The 26,372-nt window shown below is 36.3% G+C and overlaps 15 protein-coding genes across 15 annotated transcripts; 6 read left to right on the top strand and 9 right to left on the bottom strand. All coding sequences in view use genetic code 12, as the record gives it.

Annotated features, from left to right (window-relative positions):
* Window positions 1-208: 208 nt before the first annotated feature.
* Window positions 209-2,689, top strand: PSY2 (Psy2p; the record flags this gene model as incomplete). Its single annotated transcript, XM_007372197.1, has 1 exon — window positions 209-2,689. The coding sequence occupies one exon, from the start codon at window positions 209-211 to the stop codon at window positions 2,687-2,689; it is 2,481 nt and encodes an 826-aa protein (XP_007372259.1).
* A 353-nt stretch (window positions 2,690-3,042) lies between these two features.
* On the top strand, window positions 3,043-4,029 carry SPAPADRAFT_57939 (uncharacterized protein; the record flags this gene model as incomplete). Its single annotated transcript, XM_007372196.1, has 1 exon — window positions 3,043-4,029. One exon carries the CDS (start codon window positions 3,114-3,116, stop codon window positions 3,981-3,983), a length of 870 nt encoding a protein of 289 aa, XP_007372258.1.
* Window positions 4,030-4,200: 171 nt separating this feature from the next.
* On the bottom strand, window positions 4,201-5,384 carry SPAPADRAFT_57937 (SDR family oxidoreductase; the record flags this gene model as incomplete). The annotated part of the gene is made up of 1 exon (XM_007372195.1): window positions 4,201-5,384. One exon carries the CDS (start codon window positions 5,287-5,289, stop codon window positions 4,279-4,281), a length of 1,011 nt encoding a protein of 336 aa, XP_007372257.1.
* An 890-nt stretch (window positions 5,385-6,274) lies between these two features.
* AGE3 (Age3p) lies at window positions 6,275-7,345 on the top strand (the record flags this gene model as incomplete). The annotated part of the gene is made up of 1 exon (XM_007372194.1): window positions 6,275-7,345. The coding sequence occupies one exon, from the start codon at window positions 6,275-6,277 to the stop codon at window positions 7,343-7,345; it is 1,071 nt and encodes a 356-aa protein (XP_007372256.1).
* Window positions 7,346-7,442: 97 nt separating this feature from the next.
* On the bottom strand, window positions 7,443-8,192 carry CWH8 (Cwh8p; the record flags this gene model as incomplete). The annotated part of the gene is made up of 1 exon (XM_007372193.1): window positions 7,443-8,192. The coding sequence occupies one exon, from the start codon at window positions 8,190-8,192 to the stop codon at window positions 7,443-7,445; it is 750 nt and encodes a 249-aa protein (XP_007372255.1).
* Window positions 8,193-8,370: 178 nt separating this feature from the next.
* SPAPADRAFT_57935 (karyopherin beta) lies at window positions 8,371-11,011 on the bottom strand (the record flags this gene model as incomplete). The annotated part of the gene is made up of 1 exon (XM_007372192.1): window positions 8,371-11,011. One exon carries the CDS (start codon window positions 10,948-10,950, stop codon window positions 9,001-9,003), a length of 1,950 nt encoding a protein of 649 aa, XP_007372254.1.
* A 1,077-nt stretch (window positions 11,012-12,088) lies between these two features.
* Window positions 12,089-13,918, bottom strand: SEP7 (septin; the record flags this gene model as incomplete). Its single annotated transcript, XM_007372191.1, has 1 exon — window positions 12,089-13,918. The coding sequence occupies one exon, from the start codon at window positions 13,916-13,918 to the stop codon at window positions 12,089-12,091; it is 1,830 nt and encodes a 609-aa protein (XP_007372253.1).
* A 773-nt stretch (window positions 13,919-14,691) lies between these two features.
* SPAPADRAFT_57934 (uncharacterized protein) lies at window positions 14,692-16,997 on the bottom strand (the record flags this gene model as incomplete). The annotated part of the gene is made up of 1 exon (XM_007372189.1): window positions 14,692-16,997. A coding segment is annotated over one exon (1,216 nt), but the record flags the coding sequence as incomplete, so codon positions are not given.
* On the top strand, window positions 14,908-15,651 carry SPAPADRAFT_133248 (NADHX epimerase; the record flags this gene model as incomplete). The annotated part of the gene is made up of 1 exon (XM_007372190.1): window positions 14,908-15,651. The coding sequence occupies one exon, from the start codon at window positions 14,908-14,910 to the stop codon at window positions 15,649-15,651; it is 744 nt and encodes a 247-aa protein (XP_007372252.1).
* A 633-nt stretch (window positions 16,998-17,630) lies between the features above and the next one.
* ABP140 (Abp140p) lies at window positions 17,631-19,565 on the bottom strand (the record flags this gene model as incomplete). The annotated part of the gene is made up of 1 exon (XM_007372187.1): window positions 17,631-19,565. The coding sequence occupies one exon, from the start codon at window positions 19,533-19,535 to the stop codon at window positions 18,582-18,584; it is 954 nt and encodes a 317-aa protein (XP_007372249.1).
* On the top strand, window positions 17,699-18,577 carry SPAPADRAFT_132827 (uncharacterized protein; the record flags this gene model as incomplete). Its single annotated transcript, XM_007372188.1, has 1 exon — window positions 17,699-18,577. The coding sequence occupies one exon, from the start codon at window positions 17,699-17,701 to the stop codon at window positions 18,575-18,577; it is 879 nt and encodes a 292-aa protein (XP_007372250.1).
* Window positions 19,566-19,628: 63 nt separating the features above from the next.
* On the bottom strand, window positions 19,629-20,908 carry GAL7 (UDP-glucose:hexose-1-phosphate uridylyltransferase; the record flags this gene model as incomplete). Its single annotated transcript, XM_007372186.1, has 1 exon — window positions 19,629-20,908. One exon carries the CDS (start codon window positions 20,808-20,810, stop codon window positions 19,659-19,661), a length of 1,152 nt encoding a protein of 383 aa, XP_007372248.1.
* A 566-nt stretch (window positions 20,909-21,474) lies between these two features.
* SPAPADRAFT_57929 (TRAPP subunit) lies at window positions 21,475-23,048 on the bottom strand (the record flags this gene model as incomplete). Its single annotated transcript, XM_007372184.1, has 1 exon — window positions 21,475-23,048. One exon carries the CDS (start codon window positions 23,021-23,023, stop codon window positions 22,502-22,504), a length of 522 nt encoding a protein of 173 aa, XP_007372246.1.
* Window positions 21,502-22,488, top strand: GAL102 (Gal102p; the record flags this gene model as incomplete). The annotated part of the gene is made up of 1 exon (XM_007372185.1): window positions 21,502-22,488. The coding sequence occupies one exon, from the start codon at window positions 21,502-21,504 to the stop codon at window positions 22,486-22,488; it is 987 nt and encodes a 328-aa protein (XP_007372247.1).
* A 700-nt stretch (window positions 23,049-23,748) lies between the features above and the next one.
* GAL10 (bifunctional UDP-glucose 4-epimerase/aldose 1-epimerase) lies at window positions 23,749-26,058 on the bottom strand (the record flags this gene model as incomplete). The annotated part of the gene is made up of 1 exon (XM_007372183.1): window positions 23,749-26,058. One exon carries the CDS (start codon window positions 25,958-25,960, stop codon window positions 23,903-23,905), a length of 2,058 nt encoding a protein of 685 aa, XP_007372245.1.
* Between the last annotated feature and the right edge of the window lie 314 nt (window positions 26,059-26,372).

Below are 26,372 nucleotides of genomic sequence, written 5' to 3'. Positions count from 1 at the left end.
CGTTAGAGCAATCTATTAGATACTCCTTCCTCGTACGATATTTCTTCTTGCCGACACTTACTCCGATATCGCTTAATATTTTCTCGCGTTAGAAATTATCTTATCGATCCGCGTTGAACATATTATATACTTACGGTTACAACTACCCAATAATAGCCCTCGAGAAATGATTGGAGCTACTGAAACCATAATAGACACAAAATACAAGATGGATGCATCACAAGATGAGAAAATAGTACTACCTGGGCACACGCCCCGGCGAGTTAAAGTATACCTACTAAATGGAGATGATTGGATAGACAATGGGACAGGTTATTGTATTGGAGATATAGATACTGAAACCAAGTGTCCGTATTTCCTAGTACGTAGTGAGACTGAATCAAATCAAATTATATTAAAGTCATTTCTTGAAGGATCCATTCAGTTTCAACGGCAACAAGAAACTTTGATTGTATGGACAGATTTAACTGGAAAGGATCTTGCATTATCATTTCAAGAGACAGAAGGATGTGCTGATTTATGTGAATTCATTGTCAAAATGCAACAAGCAAACTACAGTCCTAACATTTCCTTGTACTTCGTAATACCGAATGCTGTCGATGGAGAAGATGTAACGGAATTGATAACGGGGCCAATAACGTACCCTGAAGATCCAACAGATACAAATTTGACAAAGATACTAGAGGTTATAAATCAAGGATCAAATTCACAATATTCGCGAAACAATATCCTGAAATTCATAATAGAAGATAATTATTTCCAGAAACTAGTGGACACATTCAACAAAGCTGAACAATCCAAACAATTGAATAATTTATACATATTAAGTGAAATTGTGAAATCTTTGTTTCTATATAATGAAAAACTATTAGTGGAAGATTTCCTACAATCAGAAGAGAAAATATTGGCTCTTGTTGGAATGTTAGAATATGATTCGGAATACCCTAAATTCAAAGCATGCCATCGGGATTTCCTCAAGGCAAAATCATTCAGATCAGTAATACCGATTGATAAAATCAATATCTTCAAAAAGGATTTCCATTTGAATTTCTTGAAAGATGTGGTGCTACCTCGAGTATTGGATGACCAAACATTCAATATGATATCAACGTTAATCTACCTCAATCAAGTAGAAATTATCAATTATTTAAAGGATTCCCTGGTATTGGAATCATTATTCCAAATCTACAAGACTTCATCAAACACGGAACTTAAACGGGATGGAGTGCAAATGTTACATCAATATATCCTCATTGCAAAATCATTGCAATCTCATCTCAAATTGGGATTCTTCTCATTATTGGTGAAAAGCGGGCTTTTCCGAATGATTAGTTTTGCATTAAAAGATTCTGAGGATAAAATCAGAGTACTAGGAACCGAGCTTATCGTAATTATAATTGAGCAAGATGTATCATTAGTGCATTCTATCGAAAATGAAGAAACCATTGACAATTCTGAACCACCGACACATCCAGTAATTGAAGATATTAAGGAAAATGACGAAGAAGAAGCAAGTGAAATCAAACTTAAATTATCTGATGATATGACCTTAATTTCCATATTGACTAATCTTTTAGTTGAAGATAGGAATCCAGGCTTGAAAATTCAAGCGGTGGAAGCATTGAGGATATTGTTAGATTCAAATATTGCCACAAGTTCAAGTAGAAATGGAAGTGGGACCGATTATGATTCTGAAGATGATGATGAATTGAATGATTTTAAAGATATAAACACTAAGAATTATTTCCGAGCATTTTACACCCAGGTTGCACCTTTATTATTTGGAAAATTGATTGAGATTGCCAAAGACGATAAGAATTTGCCTATCAAGATGTCCCACAGTGATGAATTATTGTATCAACATTTATGTGATTTGATTTCATTTTGTACACGAGAACACAAGGTACATATCTCCCGTCCATTCTTTTTGGAGAATCATATATTATTGGGAATTGTCAAATTATTAGAAGGCAATTGCAAAATGACAGTCAAGTTGAGTGTATTACGATGCTTGAAGAACATAATTATCTTGAATGATACTTTTTATTGTCGATACATAATCAACAATAGGATCTTGTCGTATTTTTTCAAGTTTTTCGAAAATGTGGTTGATCAAAATACATTGGCTAACTCGACATGTTTGGATTTGATTGAAATTATTGTTAAGAATTTACAAGGAGTTTCCAAGAGATTGAACTATAAATTGTTGGTTAAGCATATTTATAGCAATTATCGGGAATTCTTTGAGACAAAGTTGAGCTTTTTCATTACAGGAAGGGTATTACTTCAATTAGGTGCCAATGGAGTGGAAACCAGACATTTGAAAGATGACAGTGACTATGAGGAAGATGACGACGACACAAATACAAACGTTATTCTGAATGGAATCAAAACTGATGAATTGAGTTTATCTGATGATGAAATATTGGAGCATAATGCTTCGACTCCAATCAATGATGAAGATGACTTTGAAAATGGTAGTCAAGAAGAGAGACCTGATGACTCCATCTCGGAGAAACGACAACGAGAAGAAACTGAAGAAGAAACAACTAAACGAAAACAAATCAATTGTGCGGTAAATGTAAATTCAGATGAGACTACTCCGACAATTTCAATCATATCTGATTTTTCAAATGGTAGTCAAAAGATTGCATTAAGCACGGGGTCGACCAATATTAATGAAGCTTAGAATAGTGTATTTGTTGTCAGTAATTATTATGTAAACTTATTTGTAAGATTAAATAAACGGGAATGTAAATATACCGGAGTTAACGTTATAGCTGTAATATCTCCATGATAAGTGTGGAAAATAGAAATTTTCAAGACCAAGTGTTATATCCGATATGATAGCTTATTTCCGGCGTATAATGTTGTTGTTGGGTACGGCATCATGTTGACATTAAATCGTCATACATAATAACCTCGGTTAGTGCTAATGCGCGGAAAAGGAGAAATGATATTTGTGGGGGAGGGGTGGGGGAATATCCACAATTATGTCACAGGCATAAACCGAAAAAAAAATATATATATAAATTACAACCGTTTTCCCTTGCTTGCTCGTCAACCGTATCATTTTGTTACTATCATTTTACACATATAGCTCCATTCATATCATGCCTACATTAAATCAATCATATGTCTCTAAAGGTTCTTGGAGATCTGACTTATTCAAAGGAAAAGTTGTATTTGTAACTGGAGGTGCTGGTACCATCTGTAAAGTTCAAACAGAAGCTTTGGTGTTATTAGGTGCCAATGCTGCTATTGTTGGAAGAAACAAAGAAAAAACTGATGCTGCTGCCAAAGACATTGCCAGTTTACGTCCAGATGCCAAAGTCATCTCATTACCTAATATTGATGTCCGTGATGTTAACTCTTTAGTTACAGCTGTTAATAAGACTGTGGAAGAATTAGGTAGAATTGATTTTGTCATTGCAGGAGCAGCCGGGAATTTCTTGAGTGATTTCAATCATTTATCTTCAAATGCATTCAAATCGGTTGTTGCTATTGATTTATTGGGTTCTTTTAATACCATCAAGGCATGCTTTGAGCAATTGAGAAAGAACAAGGGGGCAATTATATTCGTTAGTGCTACATTACATTACTACGGTGTTCCATTCCAAATTCATGTTGGAGCTGCTAAAGCCGGTGTCGATGCATTATCAAATGCGCTTGCTGTAGAATTAGGCCCATTGGGTATAAGATCAAACTGTCTTGCCCCAGGCCCAATTGACAATACCGAGGGTCTTCAAAGATTGGCTAAAGGTACAAAGGATCAAATGGCAGCCAATATCCCATTACAAAGATTAGGTACCACTGAAGATATTGCTGATGCTACTGTCTATTTGTTTTCACCAGCTGCTTCATATGTCACTGGTGATGTATTAGTTGTTGATGGTGGAAGTTGGCATGTCGGAAATCTTGGTAACAGGGATTATCCAGTTAACATTATTAAAGCATTAGATGCTCCAGGTAGTAAGTTGTAATTGTGTATATAAAGCTATATAAGAATCAATATATCATATGTAATGGAACTATAAAGTCCGTGTGTATATCACCATATTATTCAGTACCAACCGCATAGCTATGAAAATACCCAATAGTCGGCGCTACCGGATTTTAGCCACAGCGAGATTTTTGTTGTGGATCCTAAAAGTGGTAGCACTTCCTTGAACAAATTGCTGCAACTACGATTGTGTCATTAAAGAACATTCTATTTATATTTAATTTTAAACAGTATTAAAGAATTATGTAAACAATCTAATTCGAGTACCCAATTACTTACTTTGCTTCCAAAATTTGTTGGACTGAATCAATAATCGAAGTATCTAATGGTAACAATTCAACCTTTAAAGTTTCAATGGTTTTGGAATTATTAAACTTGTAAGTTGCACTTCTGTATAAATTATCCTTCCAAGGCTCTCCAACTGGAATGTTCTTCAATTCGGTAAAGTTCTTACGAATAATATTAACAATACCTTGAGAACTCCATGGAGCAGAAGCAAGGAACAATCTCTTACCTGCAGCTTCTGGATTTTCAAAGGCCGAAATATGAGCAGCTGCAACATCACGAACATCGACAAATAAATGGTGAGTTTCAGGAATTTTAGAACTTGGAGAAAGTTTCAACAATGCATTGACCACTTCCGAAGAAGTGTTCGATTCTTTCTTATTCTTAATAGGGAAAGCTTGAGGACCAAAAACATATGGTGGATTGACAGTGGTTAATTTGAAATTTGGCTTTTCAGTCTTAACATAATCCCATGCTGCCTGTTCAGCAAACTTCTTGGAACCAAGATAACCGTCACCTGCATTGTCTAATGAAGCTTCCCACGTGATAGGATTCCAATCTGCTTCAGTGAAGATCTTAGAGGGATCTTCGTATTGGCGGAAAGCACCAATTGCAGCAAATGAACTAGTGACAACGACGTTTGTAACTTGAGGGGCATATTTTTGTACTGACTGTAAAGCATTTTTGGTACCCTCAATAGCTGGAGTTAACAATTCTTTTTCGATATCACTAATATCAAAACGGAATGGTGAAGCAGTGTGAACAAAAACTGTAACTTCTGGATGTGCCTTAAGTGCTTCATCAAATGCTCCAGAAACTCCAATATCAGGGACAACAACGTATGAAAAGTTTGGAGAATTGATATTAGCAACAAGTTCATCTCCCTTTACGGGTGATCTGACTGAACCAATTACGATGTAGTTCTTGTCAATCAAGAGCTTGACAATGTGTTGGGCAATGAATCCATTGGCACCGGAAACAAATACTGCAGTTGGGGACATCTTAAGCTAAGTTATAATTGATGAAGAAAGAAATGGGGAATGTAAATAGAAATTAAGGAGAATACACCCCCTATTTATACTTGAAATGTGTGGCATAGCGTATGTTTTAAATAATATCAACCAGGGAAAATGATAAAAATATGAAATCACTAATTAGTGGTAGTGTGGATACTTTTATCTTTGCTGAATATCCGCGACATATTTTACCCGTGGAGCTTGCTTACATAATGTCAGCAACGCCCTTTTAGTCACTCGCTTATGCTGGTGAGCATGCTACTTGATTACATTTTGAATTTGTAAGCAGCTGCTAGAAATTCCCAAATAGGAAATCCCGAATTATAATATTTAATGCTACTATTTCATCTACAACTTCTATTGGTTGGACGATTGGAAAGATCATAAGGGACCGCGGATCGGGAAGTACACTGTTGCATCCGCTTCCGTCTCTCTTGACATATCTTGAGATTTGTAATTAACTCAGGGTTAAGTGCTTGCGTTAACGGTCGAATTCTTGGTGGCTTACACTATATTAGTAATACTATTTACAACTTGACAGAAATTGATTCAACTATACACTTTTCTTACGGCCTTCTGGCTTAGTAAACTAAGTATGAGATCACTTATCTGGATAGATATGTTACGCAGTATCAAGAACATACCATTCCAATGAAATGAAATCAATCCTAAGTAGTTTCCTGAATTATCGTATTTATGTTTGCAGTTTTAGTCAATCCGCACGACCAAGGCGTTATCAATTTTTGCTTTTGAATTGAAACAACGGACAAAAAAAAATTGTGATTTACTTTCGTACTTGTTACCACATATTGAGCATATCATCACCGCCAGAACCAAGTAACCAACCTTAAACTATCTGGCAACCACTTAATCCAACCTCCATCAGGCGTTTTATATAGACTTATACATAACCTTTAACCTTTTACTTTTTAGTTTTTAAACTTTTTTTTTAAGTGATTTGCTGTCAAATATGTCAATTGATCCTGAAACGCGTAGAAAGTTGTTATTATTACAAAAAACCGGAGAAAACAAGAAATGTTTCGATTGTTCCGCCCACAATCCACAATGGGCCTCTCCTAAATTTGGTATTTTCATCTGTTTAGAGTGTGCTGGGATCCATCGAGGCTTAGGTGTTCATATTTCCTTTGTTAGATCGATAACCATGGATCAATTCAAGCCTGAGGAAACCATGAGAATGGAAATCGGTGGTAATGAAAGATTAAAGAATTATTTTGTTTCCAACGGTGTTGATTTAACTTTACCTGCCAAGGCCAAGTATGATAATTATGTTGCTGAAGATTACAAGGAATTATTAACTTGTGAAGTTGAAGGAAGAGAATTTGTTCCTAAGGATCATTCCGGTAAGCAATTACCAGATTCAAGAACTTCTTCAACTGCGTCTATCCCATCACAAGTTGGTGGCCAATCCACTCCTCAAGGACGTTCAACTCCACTTTTATCACAAGAACAAAGACAAAAAAATGAAAATTATTTTGCTGAATTGGGTTCAAGAAACAACCTGAGACCAGATCATTTACCACCATCTCAAGGTGGGAAGTACGGTGGATTTGGTAATACCCCTACTCCACAACCAGCTAACAACAGTGTTTCAAGTTTGAGTTTAGACAATCTCCAAAAAGATCCTTTGGGTACTTTAACTAAAGGTTGGGGATTGTTTTCTTCTACCGTAGTTAAATCCGTGGCTGAAGTTAATGAAAGTGTTATTAAGCCAGGTATAAGTACTATTCAATCTAGTGAGTTTGGTAATGAGGCTAAAAGGGCCATGGCCCAATTTGGACAAAAAATGCAAGAAACTGGAAAGTATGGTCAAGAAACTTTCCAGAGCTTTACCAATGACATCAATCAACAAGGTTTAAACAAGACTATTGATAATAGATTTGGTGCTCTTTTTGGCGGTGCCAAGCAACCAGTTCCACCTGCTTTTGGAGTTAATAAACCTGATCATAAAACTCAATACCAAAGTTTGTCTCTGGGTCCTGCTAAAAAAGAGGATGACGAAGATAAATGGGATGACTTTTAATGTCTTTTTACTGCATAGAGTTTGTTTTTTTTTGTATTCTTTTTTATATTTGTAAATGCTTATATATAGCTAATTGCTAGTGAAATATATTTAGAATCTATTGTAGTTCTTTCTCCTTGGTAGTCTTTTGTATCAGAGTATCCTTGGCCAGCTTCCTCTTTGCAAGATAGTTTTCATGTTCTTGCTGGAAAGTTTCGTACTTGTAATAATAAGTATCTTTTATGTAGAAGTACTTGACAATGGGCCAATTCAATACCCAATCAACTAACCCCACATCTCTGGCGAGTGTGGATGCAATGAAATAACAGATTCCCAATACGAATCCCACCATTACCCCAACTATGACTTGAGGAACTGTATGATACAAAAGGTAAATTCTTGAGAATGCAACCGCAACCATCCCAGTTATCATCAACAAGTATGCAAAACGTTTCTTTCTGGCTGGCATATGGTCCACTTTGAAATGAATAGTGTATATGAAATATGCTGCAAAAAACCCCATGAATTGAGAATGGGCTGACGGCATCCCGTAAGTCAAACTGTATGAACCTAACCCAAAGTCCTTATGGAAATCTGGTCTCGGATGTTTGATAAGTCGTTTGACAATTTTGTTGGCGATTTCATTGCACAAATGACCACCCACGGCTATAACTGGTTCTATCTCTCGAGTTATTAAGAACCACGCCGTGTAGAACACCATGATGTATATGGGCAACAACGAAAACTGGACACAGATCACAGATATGACATCCTGGGGATCATATAGTATATAAGTATGATCGAATGGAACCGGTTGATAAGCGGGATATATCGTAGTTAAATTGGAATTACTGTTGAACAGAAGCATCTAAACTTTGTTGCGCACACGAGTGGATACTGCGTCAATTATAATTAAGAACGAGCTCGGGGATCTACCCTTTATATATTAAAATTGCAAAAGACAATACCGTTGTAAAGTCAGGATGTATTTTAGTCCAATAGAAAAAATTCATTGGCAGACAATGAAACTTTTTTTTTGCCGAGACGCATTGCCACGCGTCCAAGGCTTCTTTACTGCATTTGTCACTGGCAATGCAACCGTTTTCTGATGGGCTTTACTTGGGAATTTTCCCCGGGAGGTAATTTTTCAGTGGTATGATCCATTCTGGGTTCATTGTTTTGTGATCTGTAGTTAGTTGTGGAGTTGGATACCAACCCTGTTTCGCTTCTTTTAACCGTTCGATTGGACCGATTGCGGTGGAAAAATACTTGCGCATATTGCTATCGAACAGTCTAAAAGTCAGTTTTCTTATTGTATAATCTGAAATTCACATCACAACCATGATACGACTATTTGGTTCTAATGCAAGGTCTAAAATTAATTGTGAAATTGTGTATAACGTCTATTAAGCAGGTGTGTATATTTCGTTAAAGGAAAATATATTTATAAAAGTATATAAGATATTTATGCAGAGGATATGAATTGGACATTAAAATTAAAAAAGGCAAAAAAGGAGGTTTGATTCTATTAGGAAAGCAAACATGAATAAATAACTTTCGGAAACGTTAAAGTGAGAGTGTAAAAGTATGAGAGGTGCAAAATGAGAGGAATGAATGAGAGAGTATGTATTAGAGGAAACGAGGGTTGTGGTGGTGGTGGTGGTGGGAACTTGTGATTAAGCATTGACTTGTCTCTTTTGTTGTTCTCTGGCCCATCTTGCTGCATCCTTGGTCTTTTCATCAAAAATAGGATTAGATCTGGTTCTTTTGATAAATTCAGTAACCCAAACTTGTTCGTATGCTTGTTTAAATTCTCCTGGTGGATACATAGCAGCAATATCTCCTAATAACCCAGTAGCTGATCTAGCCACAGAATCAGAATTAGACATACTGATATCTTGAGCAACTCTTTGTAAAACACCAAATATTGATCCAATATATGGATAAATTTCATTAGGTAAGTCAGCCATTCCTCCCACAATACCAACAAGACAATCTAATACGGATTCTCTAACATTGAACACGTAGTCTATCGTATCTAAGGAGTTATCTTCTGGTTCAAATTGTCCTGCCTGAATACATATTTGCATGACAAAACTAAGATATGGTTGGAAATTAGGTCCAATTGCAGTGGCAATATCCCCAAATGCTGATAAGATGGCCGGTCTTAATTCTCTTCTCACTTCAGAATTGTTTAAATTGGTACCCAAAATAGACATGAGTCCATCCAAATATGGAAGAATATCCAATCCTAAGGAATGAGCTAAATCAGCCACTAACCCAACTGTGGTATTACACGTAGGTGAATCGGTGTTTTGTAATCCCTTGGTCAAGTATGGCAAGAAAATAGGCATATATTTAATGAAATCTTTACCAATGGCTCCAGAAACTGCAGATATAGCAATGAAAATATCTTCTTCAATTAATGAATTTGATTCTTGAGCATCCAATAATTTGATAAATCTATCCATTAAATTATCAGCAGCCAAGGCAATATCATTACCTAATCTTCTAATAACATTAGTTAATAAGGACAAAATATTGGTTTGTAATTCTTCTAAATTACCCTTATCTTCGGCGCTTGTAACTTGAGATTGCATGATGATGGTCGATTCCAATCTTGATAATACTTCAGTAGCAATACCTTGAACAATTGACATGGTGTCATTAGCACTATAAGTCACAAAAGTAGCCAATGCTTCATAAGCAGAAGCTCTACTACTAAATTCATTATCAGATCTAGCAGAAATTTGTAACAAAATTGGAATAATGGTTTGATAATATGGTGACATAATGTTAGTATCCAATTGTTCTTGACATAATTGTTCCAACAAATTAATCAATGTCCAACAACAATTGGTGGAAACTTTAGCGTGATCGCGTAATCCGGAAGTTAATGCTTGGATTAATGGAGATAACTGAGTATCAAGGTCAATGGCATCAACAACAACATCAGCAATTCTACCAAGACACCATGCCACGGTCTCTTTAACTTGTAATGCTTCATCATTAATTAAATTAAGAATTGGTGGTAATGCTTGAGTAATCAATGACTTCAATTGCTCATGTTCGGGACCATCCAAGATAGAGCCAAAGGCCATAACTGCAGCTTCTTTGGCTCTCCAGTTCTCTTGGTTGGTGATATTGGCAGCCACGAAATTCAAAGTAGGTTCAACGACATAATTACCAATATTTTGAGCAAATAATTGTAAGCATGCACCAGCAGCCATGGCAACTGACCAATCATCATCTTCAGGATCTTCATTTTGTCTAGTTAATAAAGTTAAAAGTGTAGGCAAGACATCTTGAACAGCAACGAGAGCAAAATTGTATGAAGTGAATTCTGGAGGAATTTGTTGAACATTTTCAAGATCTAAACCAAATTCTTGTCTTTGTAATGCAATTTCCAATTCTTCTTCACAAACAGTTGACCAGAATTCAACAGCCATACAGGCAACTCTTTCATCAGAACTTTGCATTCCTGATACAGTTAATCCATATAATGCCTTTTCCATGTAAAGAGACATATGACGGTAGTATAAGGCCATGATTCTAGCAAGACATCCAAATGCACTGGCTCGTAATTCACTATCATCAGCTTGAGTAGCTTCACAAACGACTTGCATAATGTAATTTCTTTCACCTTCAGCTTCAAAATTATACTTGATGAATTCCAAAGAGATTACCAATGCGTTCAAGGCAGTTAATCTGACAATTTTGGAAGGTTCATTAGATTGGACACCTTGAACAATAGCAATTAAAATCCCACTAGCTTGAGCAACAATATTTGGATTATTTGGATCCGCACTTTCACAAATGTACCCAATGGTCAAATGAGATGCCTTTTTAACATTTTCAGGATTTTCCGATTTGGTGTTTTGGATAATTATAGGAATCAATTCTGGCCATTCGTTTCTTGGTAATTCGATGTCAGCAATAGCAGCAACCAATTGCGCGGCAGTACCAGCAACTTTTTGGTCCTGGACACTTAAACCCTGGATGGCTGTGTCTTTAATTTTCTTTTTTGTTTCTGGTTCCAAATGAATCCATCTTTCCTGTTGGCCTGCTCTCGTCTTGGGGTCCTTTGAAGTCAATTGATTTTTTAATCCAATACCAGCCAACATTCTAACTTCAGTCTTGGCTTCTTCATTCATCAAGGCACCAATTAAAAGTTGGATGTATTCGGCGAAATGATTGTTGGCAGCTTCATTCAATTGAATTTCTGCTTGGGTTCTTTCATTAGGATCAGGGTTTAGCAAGGCATTTTCCAAGATTTGAAGGATATCCATGGTGGCTGTACGTCTAACTAGTCTATTAATAGCAATTGCTGGGAAAAAGCGCAGTAGGGATGAATGTTAAAAAAAAACTTGGTCTCTAAAATTATAACAAAAAGCTTTGGGTATCACGGGAGATATGTCGTGTTTTTTTACTAAAGAAAATGTTGTGGGAGAACTAAATGAGATAATTCGGTGTGTAGTTTTCGCTGGTAGAACTATATGTAGTTGATTCACACTAAATTTGATAGTATTTGTCTAGTTGTCCCTTTCCTTTGGTGTAATATTTGACAACAGCTGAAATTTGAACGTGAAGTTTTTTTTTTTTTTGCTCTGTCCTTTTCCTTTGCCTGTGTGTAAATTTTTTTTTTTCGTCAATGGTAATGTCGCGTCGTGCTATGTCACAGAGTTAGCTTAATACTACAGGATAAAGTTGAGAGATATTGTACTAGAAAAATCAATAGATTCATATGTGCACATATATACCAGGTTAATGTTGACTTACAATTGAATGCAAATCGGTTATAGTAGTATCTTTTTCAATATGATGTTCTTGGGAATCTTCATAAGATTCATCATGTACTTCAATAACATTTGGTTCTGGGTCTTCTTGTTCATCTTCCTCTTCAACCCTTTCAGCCTCGGCTTGTTTTATTCTTTCTGCTTCTTCTCTTTGTCTTTCTGCTTCAGCCCTTTGTCTTTCTGCTTGTTCCTTTTTTCTTTCAATTTCTCTAGCCTCTTCCAATTGTCTCATCAATTCTCGTTCTTTTGCCTTTAATTCCGCGGCTTTTCTTTCCAACATAGCGGCTCTATGGGCCAATTCCTTAGCACTGGCCATCTCCATTTCTTCTAATTTGGCCTGTCTTTCTAAGTTACGTTCGTGTCTAATTACATAAGGCACGGTTTCCGACAATTGACGCAATTGGTTACGTTGTGGACCAATAGACAATCTCTTGAATTGATTGTTGTTTTGTTGTTTTTCAGTGTCGAATGAAACTGTGGATGAAGAAGATGTGAATGAGTTCACATTTCTTAACCTTGGAGATTGAGGAGTTACTTCATCATCCAATAACATACTTGGTTTCTTCAATGAAGAACTTGTAGAAGTTATTGAATGACTATCAGCAATTTCCCGAGCAAAATCACCGTTAGTAGAACTATCGGTTAATTGAGCCAAGTTTGATAATGAAGGAATCTCATGACGAGTTCCCAAAGTATGATCATGAGTCTCAGTAGGTTGTTCGGTAAGATCGTCATCAAATCCAGCATCACCAGTGACTTTTGTTAATCTTTCAGTTCTATAAGTTTCATACAAGAAGTCATGAGTCAAATCCTTCAAATCTTGCAAGTGAGATCCTAACAATACTGATCTTAAAATTGAAAAATCACTATATCTAGTATCGTTAATATCAACTAAACCCCAAGGGTATTGTCTAGCAGTAACGATCTTAGGCTTACCACCAGCGCCATCACTAACTTCAAAGGTATCTTCAGAGCAAACCACGGCAAATGGTTGTAAACTGGCTAAGAACTTAGATTCTTGTATCAAATCATAATCTTCTTCTTCATCATATTCATTCAAGAAGCTATCAAATTGGAAAGTTGGAATATTGAATTTTTCAATATCAATTCTAATTTGTTGTTTGAAAAATTGTAATTCATCGCTAGTAAAACTATCGGCTTTACCAATAACTGGAATGATATTAACATACTTGGATAATCTCTTCATACATTGAATATCAATTTCTCTCAAACCATGACCGGTAGGGGTAATAAAGTATAACATCACATGAACTCTGGTATCAACAAATCTTGGATTTCTCTTAATTCTAGTTTCTTCAGCCAAGACCAAATCAAATTGTTGCTTTAAATAGTTTTCAATTTCAACAAAACATATCTCGTTGTTTAAATTTTCACCAAACCCAGGAGTATCTATAATATTCAAAAACAATTTCATATTGTCGTCATCCAAGATTTCAATTTGAGTTTCAGTCAAGGCAATACCGGGTTCTTCATGAATAGTTCTGGCATTGAATTCGTTTCTGGTCAAGATCGAAGTGTTTGGCAAAGCAACTGACTTGGCCGAAGTGAAGGCTAATGTTTTGGTTTCTCCGGCAGTATGTGCTGTTGACTCATATCTATGATTCAAGACTTTCTTGTTTAATAGTGCATTGATGAAAGTAGTTTTACCGGTACCCAGTTCACCAACAACCATAAAGGTAAACTTGACCCCCTTTTTAGCATCCTTTCTATAATTAATTATAGGAGAGCTATGTTGGCCATTGGATGACGAAACATTGAACGTGTACAGTTGATCCATTTTTGTGGATGTTGATCTGTTAAACAAACTTTTGTTTTTATTGGGTGGTGGTACGGTCGACACGAGATACGCGAATTTTCAGGGGATAACAAAAGTAATCTAACAGTATACGTGTCAGGGGTATCACCTATTTGTCAATTGTGGTTAGATTAGCGTGTTATCAGGACAGATTACAACAGTATTAGTCGTTAACAAGGCTGTTGCACGTCTGAATTCACTTGGTGATAATGGACAAACAAATTTTTTGAATCGGTAATTTTTTTTTGTTTATTCTTTTTCTGGCCGTAATAAAAAATTAGACTTTGAAAGGTGCGTGTATTTTGCAACGCGCGCAATCCCATAACTTACTGTGAATGTAACTTACTGTGTGTGTCTATTATTAGCGACACTGTAACTGCATCTATTGTTTTGCTTGTCATGGAACAAAGTTGCTACCACGAAAACCAGGAAATTCTCTTTGTATTGCCGAAAATCTAGTACTAATATGTTATTGAGCAGGTGAAAATTCTATTCTGAGGCATAAAACAATGGAAACCAATTCATTTTAGAGCATGCATCCAAGCTTAGATCTAACAACTCCAGCATCAGAGGTTAAACTGTTGACCAAATGTAGAAACAAACTTCTCTACGGTTGATTTACGTGATAATTTCGGATTTACCAAGAATTTGTTTTATGATGGTTGCAAGTGTCTACCTCCCCGTCCCCCTCCCCCCCTGACGACATTTTGAAAATGTCGCGGATATTTGTGGGGGTTTGGATATAATTGGCCCATATAGGAAGGACTATAACTACAACTGTAATACAGAAGAAAATAAACTTTAAAAGGGTGAAAGGACATATGTCAAAAAGTGAATTTCTTCTGTGTGGGCCAATTAGAAAAATATCACGACACTTTTGTATACCCCCCTTAATGAATAATAAGGGGATCACTATTTTTTTCGTTTCTACAGCAATTATATTATTCTCGATTGCATCTCAGTATACAACCATGATAAAAGCTGGATTCAAGACATTGTCGGCCAAATCGGCTGCTCAATTGGACGGAGAATTGATGTCAACGGGTGCATTTTCGATTGATCAATTGATGGAATTGGCAGGTTTGGCTGTTGCAAAAGCAATATATAAACAGTACCCTCCTTCTACAGGGACTCCCAATAAAGTGTTGGTTCTTGTAGGTCCGGGAAATAATGGTGGTGATGGATTGGTTGCTGCTCGTCATTTGAAAACTTGGGGGTCATATGATCCGGTGTTGTACTATCCTAAAAAAACCAGCAACCAATTGTATTCTAACCTTGTTAAACAATTGCAAGATTTACAAGTGGGAGAATTACAAACATTAGAAGAGGTGAAAGCATTGCTTAATAACAAAGGTGAAGTTAAATTAATCATTGATTCATTATTTGGATTTTCATTCAAACCACCAATTAGAGAACCATTCAAAGATTTAATTAGTTTTCTTTCCGTGAATCATGACAAGATTGCTCCTGTCGTAGCAGTTGATATTCCATCAGGATGGGATGTTGACCAAGGTCCTACAGATATAGACATTAATGCATCAATGTTGATAAGTTTAACTGCTCCAAAACCATGTGCTGCTAGATTTGTCGAAAGTGGTAAAGATAAGGTTCACTATTTAGGAGGGAGGTTTATTAATAAAGAAATTGCAAAGAAGTATGATATTGAGGATATCATTGACAAGTATAAAAATGACGATTTAATTGTTAAATTATAAATATCTAGTCTATTTGTGTATAATTCTAACTTTATATGCAATTGGTTTGTTCATATTTTGTACAGGTGGAAATATAGGTGGAGGCGTTGGTAACGATTTATCTTTCACAGGAACTGTGGGAGGAGCAGGCAATGTCTTTTCGGTTCTAGGCTTTTCTTTCTTTGAAGTAACGACAGACTCCTTGGTATTTTCTCTAGCAAACGACAATTTCTTCTCGACTTTGGGCATTTCTTGCTTGGGTGGGGTCACTTCTTTACTCTTTTCTCTAACAAATGACACTATACGATTATTGTTGAATTTTTCCTTGCTTGTCTTTATGTATTGCTGCAAGTCACTTACTGATCTCCTTTGTTCATTCACGTTTGTATTTGTGGTATTAATAGTTAATGTGGAGTTCCTCTTAGTAGCTCTAGGTTTGTTTATATCTTGCACTTTCTTAATTGGTGGAGCTATAGGATATCTGCTATCTTCATAATTATGCTTTGAGTCAAGACAATAACTAAATGGACGTTGTTTCACTTGTTCAATGATAGTATGTTTTTCCGAATATAAACTATTGTGAAATACCGGTGGTTTTGGTTTGTGTTTGGAATTACTCTTGCGAACTTTGGGAAGAATTTCAGGAACTGGTGATAATTGTTTCTTAGTTTCTTCTGGAGAAATCGTTAAATACAAATCTTCTTGTGATGAACCAGGGTCAACTAATGGGTTAGAAAATAAACTATCTTCATTACTTTTTGCAATTTCAAGATTTGAAAATTCGTGAGAGAGATAATCCATATTGTCATCTGAGAAAGACAGACGGTATTCTGTAGGTCTGAAATGTAATTTGTATGTGCCGTAGCTGGTGTTTTTGGAGTCCAGTTGTTGTTTGGTCCTATATTGTGATGTTTCAAGTTTCGGATACTCGATGCTGTCAAGCGCATAAGATGCGTGGTATTCTTGAGGAGTATAATATAGGGAATTAACCGAGTTGTAACTTGAATCTGGTGATTGGGGAGGTTCTTGATGTTTCTGACTAGGGTAATTGAGCATGTATTCAATACTATTACTGGAGTAAGTCAGACTATGTTTCGAGTGTAAATACTGTGAATTGTATGAGTTGTTATAGCTTGGTGGTGGAGGTCTTATATTTGATTCTTGGGAGGCAATTTCATGTCTCAGGTCATGTACGGACGTTGAACTAGACTTAGATGAATTACTATGCATCTGTTCTAAATCTTCTTCTTCTTCTTCTTCTAAGGGCTCAACATTTGGAACATCAGGTAATTCTTTGACATTGGACAAAAGTGGTTGACTTACGACTCTCCGCTTGGGCATAGGTATTGATGCCACGTTATAACCCTGTGGGAACTGTATAGGTTCTCTGTAGCTTTCTAATCCAATAGGCGTACTAACCACCCTCTTCTTCTTTGGCTTTTTTGCTTCATTTTCTTCTCTTCTATTGAATTGACGTATAATATCAGGAATATCAGATAAATCCATACTCACGGGTCTAAAAGTGTCTACCGCATGTGAGAAATCAGTTTTTTCAAGAGCAGGAATCATAGGAGGTTTATCGGTAGTCCGAAGTCTTTGTTTAAATGTTTGAGCTGTCATTTGTAGGGGGGGTATGTGGTTATATAATCATTAATTTTGAAGAGCTGCAAAAAATTTTTGACGGGAATTAAATAGAGTATTCAAGGTTGAAACATATAAGAATAAAAGTGGCCCCACAAAACCAAACGTGGGGGTTATGGTTAGTTACCGTGTTATTTATAACAGCGAGGAGAAGGCGTCAGGCTTTTTGAATGCTTGCAAAGAAGCCCTTATTAATTTACAACCAACAATAAACTTCAATAATTCTATTGTTCTATTTTTAAGTACGAGATTTTTTTCTTCTATGGCGTCTTTTTTTTCCTGGAGTTTTAGGGCGGTTGAGTTGTAATTTTTAACCCGCCGCACAGCCAGCCAGCCATCTTTAGTGTAGAGAAACGAATGAATGCTATACATTGAATAAATTGGCGTTTCTTTGTTTGTGTGTGGATCATATCTGGAAAACTTGCATATGAATTTCACAGGAGCATCTCTGCTGGCAACAACTGAAATTAAAAGAAAATTATGGAACGGATGTATTAACATTAAGGTGGTATTGCCACATGATAGTGAGGATATCGAATATTTAATTAATATTCCTAGAAATTCATATTTGCCAATTCACTTCCAGCAATTAATTTCATATTTCCAAAATTATGTGTCGTATGAGATTTATAAGCAAGCACTTTGGTTTGAATATGAAGGTGTACCTATAGCCTGGAATTTACCTGTAGGTGTACTATACGATTACTTGTATTTGCCAAGTGTGATTCAAGAACGTGGAGGTGGTGGCTTAGATCAGAATTGCTGGACTATACAGTTGAACTTACGAGGTAAATACCCGGCTGAGTACATTATACCGTTTGTGTACACAAACCCGGATAATACCATCAATTACGAACAATCGTTGAATGAGATCATAGTCAACCAACTTAAGCAATCATGTTTTGTGATCAACGGCAGCGCCAAGCCAATCATGAATCTAAGCGAATCAAACTCTAAATTGCTTTGGAATTCGATTGTCACCAGAAATCTTGGCCAATTCACTAGCTTGAATAAGAAAATTATCCCCAAACAGTTTCAAAGAATTCCCGTAAAGATTTACATCCCTGGATCTACCACGGTAATTCAAGCACCTATACATGCATATGAAGATGACAAACCCGTTACCCTAAGTCGAGTTCTACAACGAGAATTACCTAATCTATTTACAAATGATGTAAAACTAGCCCGTACATACATACATGGCATTGATATCAGTTCAATCATGGATATGCCATTGCACGACATTTGGACTATCTTTAGACATCTAGATAATTTTCTCTATATTATAATTATTGCTATGTCGTAAATACTTACGCCTTGAAGACAGCCTGTAACCAGTTTCTATACATTTTCAATTCCTTTTTCCTGTTCACCAACAATCTTCTGTCAGTACCAATCTTGTCTTCCTTAAATGGTCCATCCACACAGAAAATTTGTCTTAATTCTTCTTCGGTAAAGAAATACACTCTGGTACCATCACCTCTAATATAGAAGTTGTCATCCAACAATCTTCCCTTTTTGAATCTAACTTGTGCCAAATCATATCTGCCGTAATCTCGGAACAAAATTTCACCACCTGGTTTTAATACCTTGGACAAGTTGTTTACAGCTTGAACCCATTGTTCTGGATGCAAGGCCAGGAACACAAATACCATAATGACAATATCTACCGAGTTTGGTTCAACGTCCTCTGGGAGTTTTCCTTCTGGGTTAGCTAGATCCCAAACGGAACTAAAGGCAATACCCCTTTCGTGATTAGGACTGAAATTTTCATTAGACTTGACCAAGTCAACAGCGACTTTTGAATAGTCACAACCTACGATTTTCAAATTTTCATTCTTGTTCTGGTTCAAAATTGGAAAGAATGTGTTTCCAGCACCACATCCAATTTCCAAAATGGTGGTTGGTTCCTGATAATCTTCATTAGTGACTTTATACAAAGAAGGGAATTCAATTTGTAACCATTTTCTATCCTTGAAGAAGTTTTCTCGGTTGTTTTTATAGAAGATGTCCCAGAACTTGGCTGGGTTAGCATTAAACATCTTTTTATCAAAGTCTTTTACTGGGTGTTCATATTGTTTTGAGATCAATTCTTGAGCTTGTTTAATTTGTTCTTCTCCCCATTCAACATGATCCCAAGCATTTTGGTTGAAAACGTCTTCTTCATTGGTAAGATATCTTTGGCCAAAAACGAACGGATCATCCTTTCCTATTCTTGAGTCTAAAGGGGGTTTGGTCTCTTTAACTGGCTGATCTTGAGTCATGTTGGTCAAGCTGTGGTGATATCTGATAGTGCAAAAAGAAAAGTTTGCAAAAAAAAAAAAAAGAAATCTAGCCGATGCGTTTTTTTTTTTTCGAGGTTTGTATGTACATTTAAACTATATAAGCTATTGATTCATATAATGGTCTTCTCCGGATAATTCTCTTAATCTTACAGCTGCTTGTTCACTGGTCAAGTCTCTTTGAGGTTCTCCCAACATTTCAAAGCCAACACAGAACTTCTTCACTGTAGCTGATCTTAATAATGGCGGGTAGAAATGCATGTGGAACCAAGAGTTGTCCTTGTGTTCATCAGAACATTTGAATGGGGCTTGGTGAATACCCATGGAGTATGGGAATGATGTGTTGAACAAGTTATCGTACTTTGTGGTTAAGACCTTGAGAATTGATGCTAAATCCAGTTTATGTTTCTCGGTGAAATCTTGAGTAGATCTCAAGTGTTCTTTGGAGATAAGTAAGGTTTCAAATGGCCATAATGCCCAATATGGAACCACTACCAAGAATGAGTCGTTTTCCACAACAATTCTTTCCTTTTCTGATATCTCTAATTGTACGTAATCACCTAATAAGTGTGAGTTATGCTTCTGGCGGTATATTGTCATGTTGTTAAGTTCATCTTCAACTTCGCTAGGCACTATATCCAAACACCAAGCTTGACCGTGAGGATGAGGATTTGAACATCCCATAGCAAACCCTTTATTTTCAAATATTTGTAAATATTTGTATGGTGCAGCACCGCTTTGGGATTCGGTTAATAAATCTTTGTATAATCCTTGCCAAGTGTTAACCACTCGCACCAATTCCTCCTGGGACATCAATGGAATTGTCAAGTTATGTTTTGGACTAAAGCAAATAACAAAACACTTCCCCTTGGCACCTTCAGTCTTTAACAACCTTCCTTTCAAACTCTTTTCATCAGCTTCTTCCTCGACGTAATCAGGTTGGTCTAACCTAACAGCAGGATAATCATTAGGAAATACATAAGTGGCTTCATATTTAGGGTTCACATCACCAGTAGCTCTGATGTTCCCGGGACAAAGATAACATTTAGGATCGTACTCAGGTAATGCAGTTTTCTTGATGTCTTCCTTGGCACCTTGCCATGGACGTTTAGCCCTATGAGGAGAACACAAGACGTACTTGTTGGTGAGCAAGTTTAACCGACGGTGGGAATGGTTTGTGAAATCAAATTGTTGTGACATTTCAATGTATGTTTTTGTTGATGTTAATGGATTTAACAAATGTTCCATCAGATGCATGATTAGGGTGCTTATTTATAGTGGAGCGGGGGAGAGGAAAATACAGAAATGCAAAAGATGACGTTTTGTGAAACTCGTGGGTTCTAACTGTTGGGGATCTCAAATTATTATGGAAAACAAAGAAATCATCATGTTTATATGTGAGTTATCAGAAAAATAATTTTCAACACTGTAAATTTCGATGTAACGTTGCATTTTTGGGTGAGATCGCTGTTTTTCCCACGGAAATTATGTCCATAAAAAATAGAAACACAGAGAAAAATGTCGGACACTTTTTTTTGTGTATTTTCATTGGTATTGTTTTGAATTTCAGTTTTTCCGAACAAATCTGCCATCACGGCAAATTATATCGACCAGTTTCTTTTTCAGCTTAAGCTAATTCACGCAAATGGCGTTCCAGTTTGGTGTCTGCATGAATAAAATAATAACAAAGTACCATATGTGTACACCCCCTGTTTTCCCCACGGAATCGTCATTGGTCCGAAACCGAAGCCATGTGGCTAATTCCCAATGCAACGTTGCAATTTTACCCTGGAAGATATGGAATTGTGATGAGGTAAGGATGTTTTCTTTTTTTCCCCTTCACATTTCTTTTTCTGTTTATAGTACGTGATCATATAAAAGCGTACGACAACGACAAAATCTCCGAAAGTAAATCTTGCTTGATTGCACAGACAGAAAGCCACATAACATGACTATACATTTCGATAAAAGAGTCTTGATTACTGGAGGTGCCGGATTCATAGGCTCAAATTTCTTAAGCTACTTCGTGAGAAAGTATCCAAACTATCATTTCACATGCATTGATAAGCTAAACTATGCCAGCAATTTCGAAAATATTGCTGATCTTTTACAGTTAAACAATTTCAAATTCATAAAATTGGACTTGTCGGAATCATTTGAAACATTATACAGTATGCTAGTTACAAATTTTCATCAAATGGAAATCACTGATTTCATAAATTTTGCAGCTGAATCTTGTGTCGACAGATCACTTATATCCCCATTATACTTTACAAAAAATAACATTCTTGCAACTCAGAATGTCCTTGAATGTTATCGTGAACTTCGAAACAAATACAGCCACCAATACAAGTTTAACTTTATCCATATATCTACTGATGAAGTATATGGAGACATAAACCAAAACACAGATGAACAAGGTACACTATGCCCCACAAACCCATATGCAGCTACGAAAGCAGCGATAGATCTCATTATTCAATCATATCAATACTCATATAACTTACCAATAACTATCCTAAGACCAAATAATGTTTATGGACCCAATCAATATCCCGAGAAAATCATCCCATTAACAATCAAATGCTTGCAAGAACAAAGCCCAATTCCAATTCATGGCGATGGAACTAATAAACGTTGCTATTTGTATATCCTGGATTTCTTACATGCAATAGACCTAATCTGGCATTCGGGCATTAGCACGAGTGAAATATATAATATAGGTGGTGATTGCGAAATTGACAATAATTCCTTAGTCAAATTAATATGTCAAAAGGTTTTTAAAACCAATTCCGTGGACCATACCCAATATATTCAATATGTTAAGGATCGAGGATATAATGATAAGGAGTACTCCATAAATAATGACAAGATAAGGCAGTTAGGATGGAAACCAGTGGTGGTTTTGCCAGAAGGGTTAGATATGATAATATAGATTAGTAATAGAGTTAATTAACCAATTCTCTAACCTTTGTATCAAATAACGGATTCTTGATTGGCATATCAAGGGAATAAAATGGATCCTTCATGACGAAGTCGGAATAAAGCATGTACAATTGACGGAAAAGTTCATGTGCCATGTCATACTGCTTATTCAATTCCCCTTTATGTTCGGCAGGATTGGGAGCGGTAATCAACATAAACTTCAATCCCGTTACTGTTTGGAAGATATACAAATTAAACAACAGGGTTTCGATATTCTGTAAACCGGAACGATTAGTGTTTGGACTTTGTGCTTTGAAGGTGGACATGATGGAACTGTTTTGATTCCGATTGAATTCTTCTACTGAAGCAGGTACGGTCTTGTCGCCGATGTTTGGTGCTAGTTGGGCACCAATAGCATGGATACCATGTAAGGACCCAGCCAACACGAGATAATCATTGGTAGATAATTTGTTAAGACCAGGATTTACTTCATTTTGATATATTAATCCACCGGCTTTGTTTAGTATAAGGATCGAGTAAAGCATTATGTCGTAGCTAAGCAATTAAGGCAACAAATGGTTGGTTGATTTTGGTTGTCAAAAAAAAACACAACATTTTTCCGCACCAAAAAAAAAATCAAAATCAAAATCAAAATCAAGATCTGCAAAAACTTTTTATGATTTAACAAAGTGATATTTCACAATTCAACTATAGAACATATGAATTTTCTTTCAGTAATCGATAGATAAATGGCTAAAATGTACTAGTGTAAAATGTACTAGTGTAAATGTAAAAACTTTAAAAAAAAAGAGCTTCCCCACCAGGAGTCGAACCTGGAATCTTCTGGTTCCAGAAGTGGTTACTAAATCGTAGCCAGACGCCTTGACCATTGGGCCATGAGGAACGAAGCTTCCCTCAAAATTTTTCCCTAGTTTTTGATACCAACTTATTATCACGTGACTTTATATTTTAAAATATTTCAATTATACCTCTATTTTATAAGGATTTCTTTTCTAAAAGTTGGTTTCCTTTAATTAAGACCTTATATTAATATGAAAATCCCTTTGTGGGAGTTTATTAAAACTTTTTGTCCATATTTTTATTCATAATAATTTTAGCTTGAATTTGTCAAAATTTTGCAGCAATTAAATTGAAAATTGAATGTAATATCTCATATGTTTAAATCCATATACATATCGATAAAGTTTAACTTATCATTTTCATATACTCGATTATACTATCAACTTAGCGTGAGATTTATGTAGGAATTATATCTATAAACAGAGGTACAAGTTCTACAAGTTGATGTCTAGAAACAAAAATGTAAATCTCTTTTTTTTTTTCGTTTTTGCAAATCCATAAGACTATTTATTCAAAGTCATTTTATTTTAGCTATATACTATCAAAGCAGTAAGCGTTTTTGCTTACTTCTTTTCAAAAGCGTACTTGATAATGGTACCGTAAACTTCACCCTTTCTTAAAGTAACTTGGCCAGCCCATTCCTTGTGGTTTGGTGCATTAACAAATCTACTTGGTTCCAAACAGAAACCAGCTCTCTTACCGAAACCCTTAGTGTTAACACCATCACCAGTATAGAATTGGAAGGCAGGTTCAGTGGTCAAGACAGTTAATCTAGTAGTGGTCTTTGGATGTTCAGCAGAAAAAACTGGAACAACTGGTAAAGATCTGGTATCGATACCACAACCAGCTTCGTCTCTAATGAAACAATAATCAAAGAAAGCATCATCATCCAAGGTGATTGGCTTATTTGGAGTGACCTTTTCATTCTTGATGAACTTACCAGTTGGAAGTAATGATTTGGCATCAACTTCCATCATGATATCAGAAACTAATTTAACTTCAGTACCATTAGTATTTGCTTCATCAGTTAAGTTGAAGTAAGAGTGATTGGTCATGTTAACAATAGTAGCTTCACCTTCAACCAAGTGAGCTTCATATTCAGCTTCTAAAGATTTGTTATCAATAACGTACTTGACAACAGTTTCTAAGGTGCCTGGGAAACCATCGTTGCCATCTTGGTCAACAATCAAGAATTCAACAGTGAACTTACCATCATTAAATTTGACAACTGGACCAAGGAGGTTGTTCTTGTCAAACCCATTGAAACCAGCATGTAAATTGTTTGGACCTTCATTTAAGGTCAATTGGTAGCTCTTACCGTCTAATTCGAATTTACCATCAGCAATTCTGTTAGCAAAACGACCAACAACGGTACCAAAGTATGGATTAGTTGGTAACTTGAAGTCGTCACCATTGTCGAAAGCCTTGACTAAACGTTCACCGTTGAAAACAATATCTTGAATCAAAGCACCACGGTTAGCTAACTTAACAGTCAATGGACCGTTAGTGAAGGTGTGCAATCTGTTGTCGTAGTTACCATCACTTTCGAAGGTAGTCCAACTATAGTTTTCAACATTGAAACCAAATGGATTTTCTGTGGTCCATTTCCACAAGTCCTTACAAGCTTGTTCAATAGATAATTTAGCTTCCCACTTCAATTCCTTGTTGGCTCTGGCTGGGTTAGCAGTTAAATCCAAGACATCACCAGCTCTTCTACCGACAATTTCATAAGGTAAATCTTTACCTACAGCCTTGACGAAAGCATGGTAGACATCAAAGACAGTAGAACCCTTACCAGTACCCAAGTTCCATTCACGGTATAAACCTTTACCTTGTTCAATGTTCTTCAAGTAGTCCAAAGCAGCAATGTGACCCTTGGCCAAATCAACAACGTGGATGTAATCTCTAATTGGAGTACCATCGTGACTGTCATAGTCGTTACCAAAGACAGATAACTTGTCTCTACGGCCGATGGCAACTTGGGCCAAGTATGGTAATAAATTGTTTGGAACACCCAATGGGTCTTCACCTAATAAACCTGATGGGTGTGCACCAATTGGGTTGAAGTATCTTAAAATAGCAAATTTCCAAGCAGATTCTTCAGAGTTGTAAACATCCTTCAAAATGTTTTCAATGACAGACTTAGTTCTTCCGTATGGGTTAGTTGGGTCCATTGGACAGTGTTCTGGGATTGGTATCATAGAGTTGTCACCAAATCTAGTAACATCACCATAAACAGTAGCTGAGGATGAGAAAACCAAGTTGTGGACATTGTTGGCCTTACAAGCCTTGACTAAGGTAACAGTACCGCTAACATTGTTTTCATAGTAATCCAAAGGAATCTTGGTAGATTCACCGACAGCCTTCAAGGCGGCGAAGTGAATAACACCGGAGATCTTGTATTGTTGGAAGACCTTGTTTAATTCTTCATAGTTCTTAAGGTCAACGTTGAAAAATGGAACATGTTGTTTAACAATGAACTCAATTCTAGCAACAGCGTCATAACTTGAGTTGGACAAGTTATCAACAATAACTACTTTGTAACCATTGTTGATCAATTCAATAACAGTGTGGGAACCGATATAACCAGCACCACCAGTAACAAGGATATATTCTGACATTTTTCTAAGGATTAGATGGGTAATTAGAAGAAATTGGAAAGAAAAAGAAGTACAAGAAAAGAAAAAGGGGTTGGAAGAAGAAAAAATCGGCACGATCTGTGGTGAAAATATATCGTGGTGAGACCGATGAAAAAGTGGAGAGTCTTTCAAACAAAAGGTCTAACCGGTGGATTGACAATGTGTGGAAAAAAAATATTTGATGATCTGGGGGGTGGAAGGTAGTTCCAAAATTATGCGCTGGAAAAAAAAACAGTGCCAGGGAAAATGCAACGTTGTACTTTTCAGGAAAAATCTATGGGAGATTGGCGAGAATTATCCTGATTATTTTTACTTGATCTATCTCTAAACAATCCAAGGGTATAGTTCGCGGGATAATTTACACCCCCTGTTGATCGCCCTATGACTGATAAAC

The sequence above is a fragment of the Spathaspora passalidarum genome, assembly GCF_000223485.1.
Source record: "Spathaspora passalidarum NRRL Y-27907 unplaced genomic scaffold SPAPAscaffold_1, whole genome shotgun sequence".
Lineage (NCBI taxonomy): Eukaryota > Fungi > Ascomycota > Pichiomycetes > Serinales > Debaryomycetaceae > Spathaspora > Spathaspora passalidarum.
The sequence above is the reverse complement of the archived record's forward strand: the minus strand, read 5'-3'. Positions and strand labels throughout refer to the sequence as shown.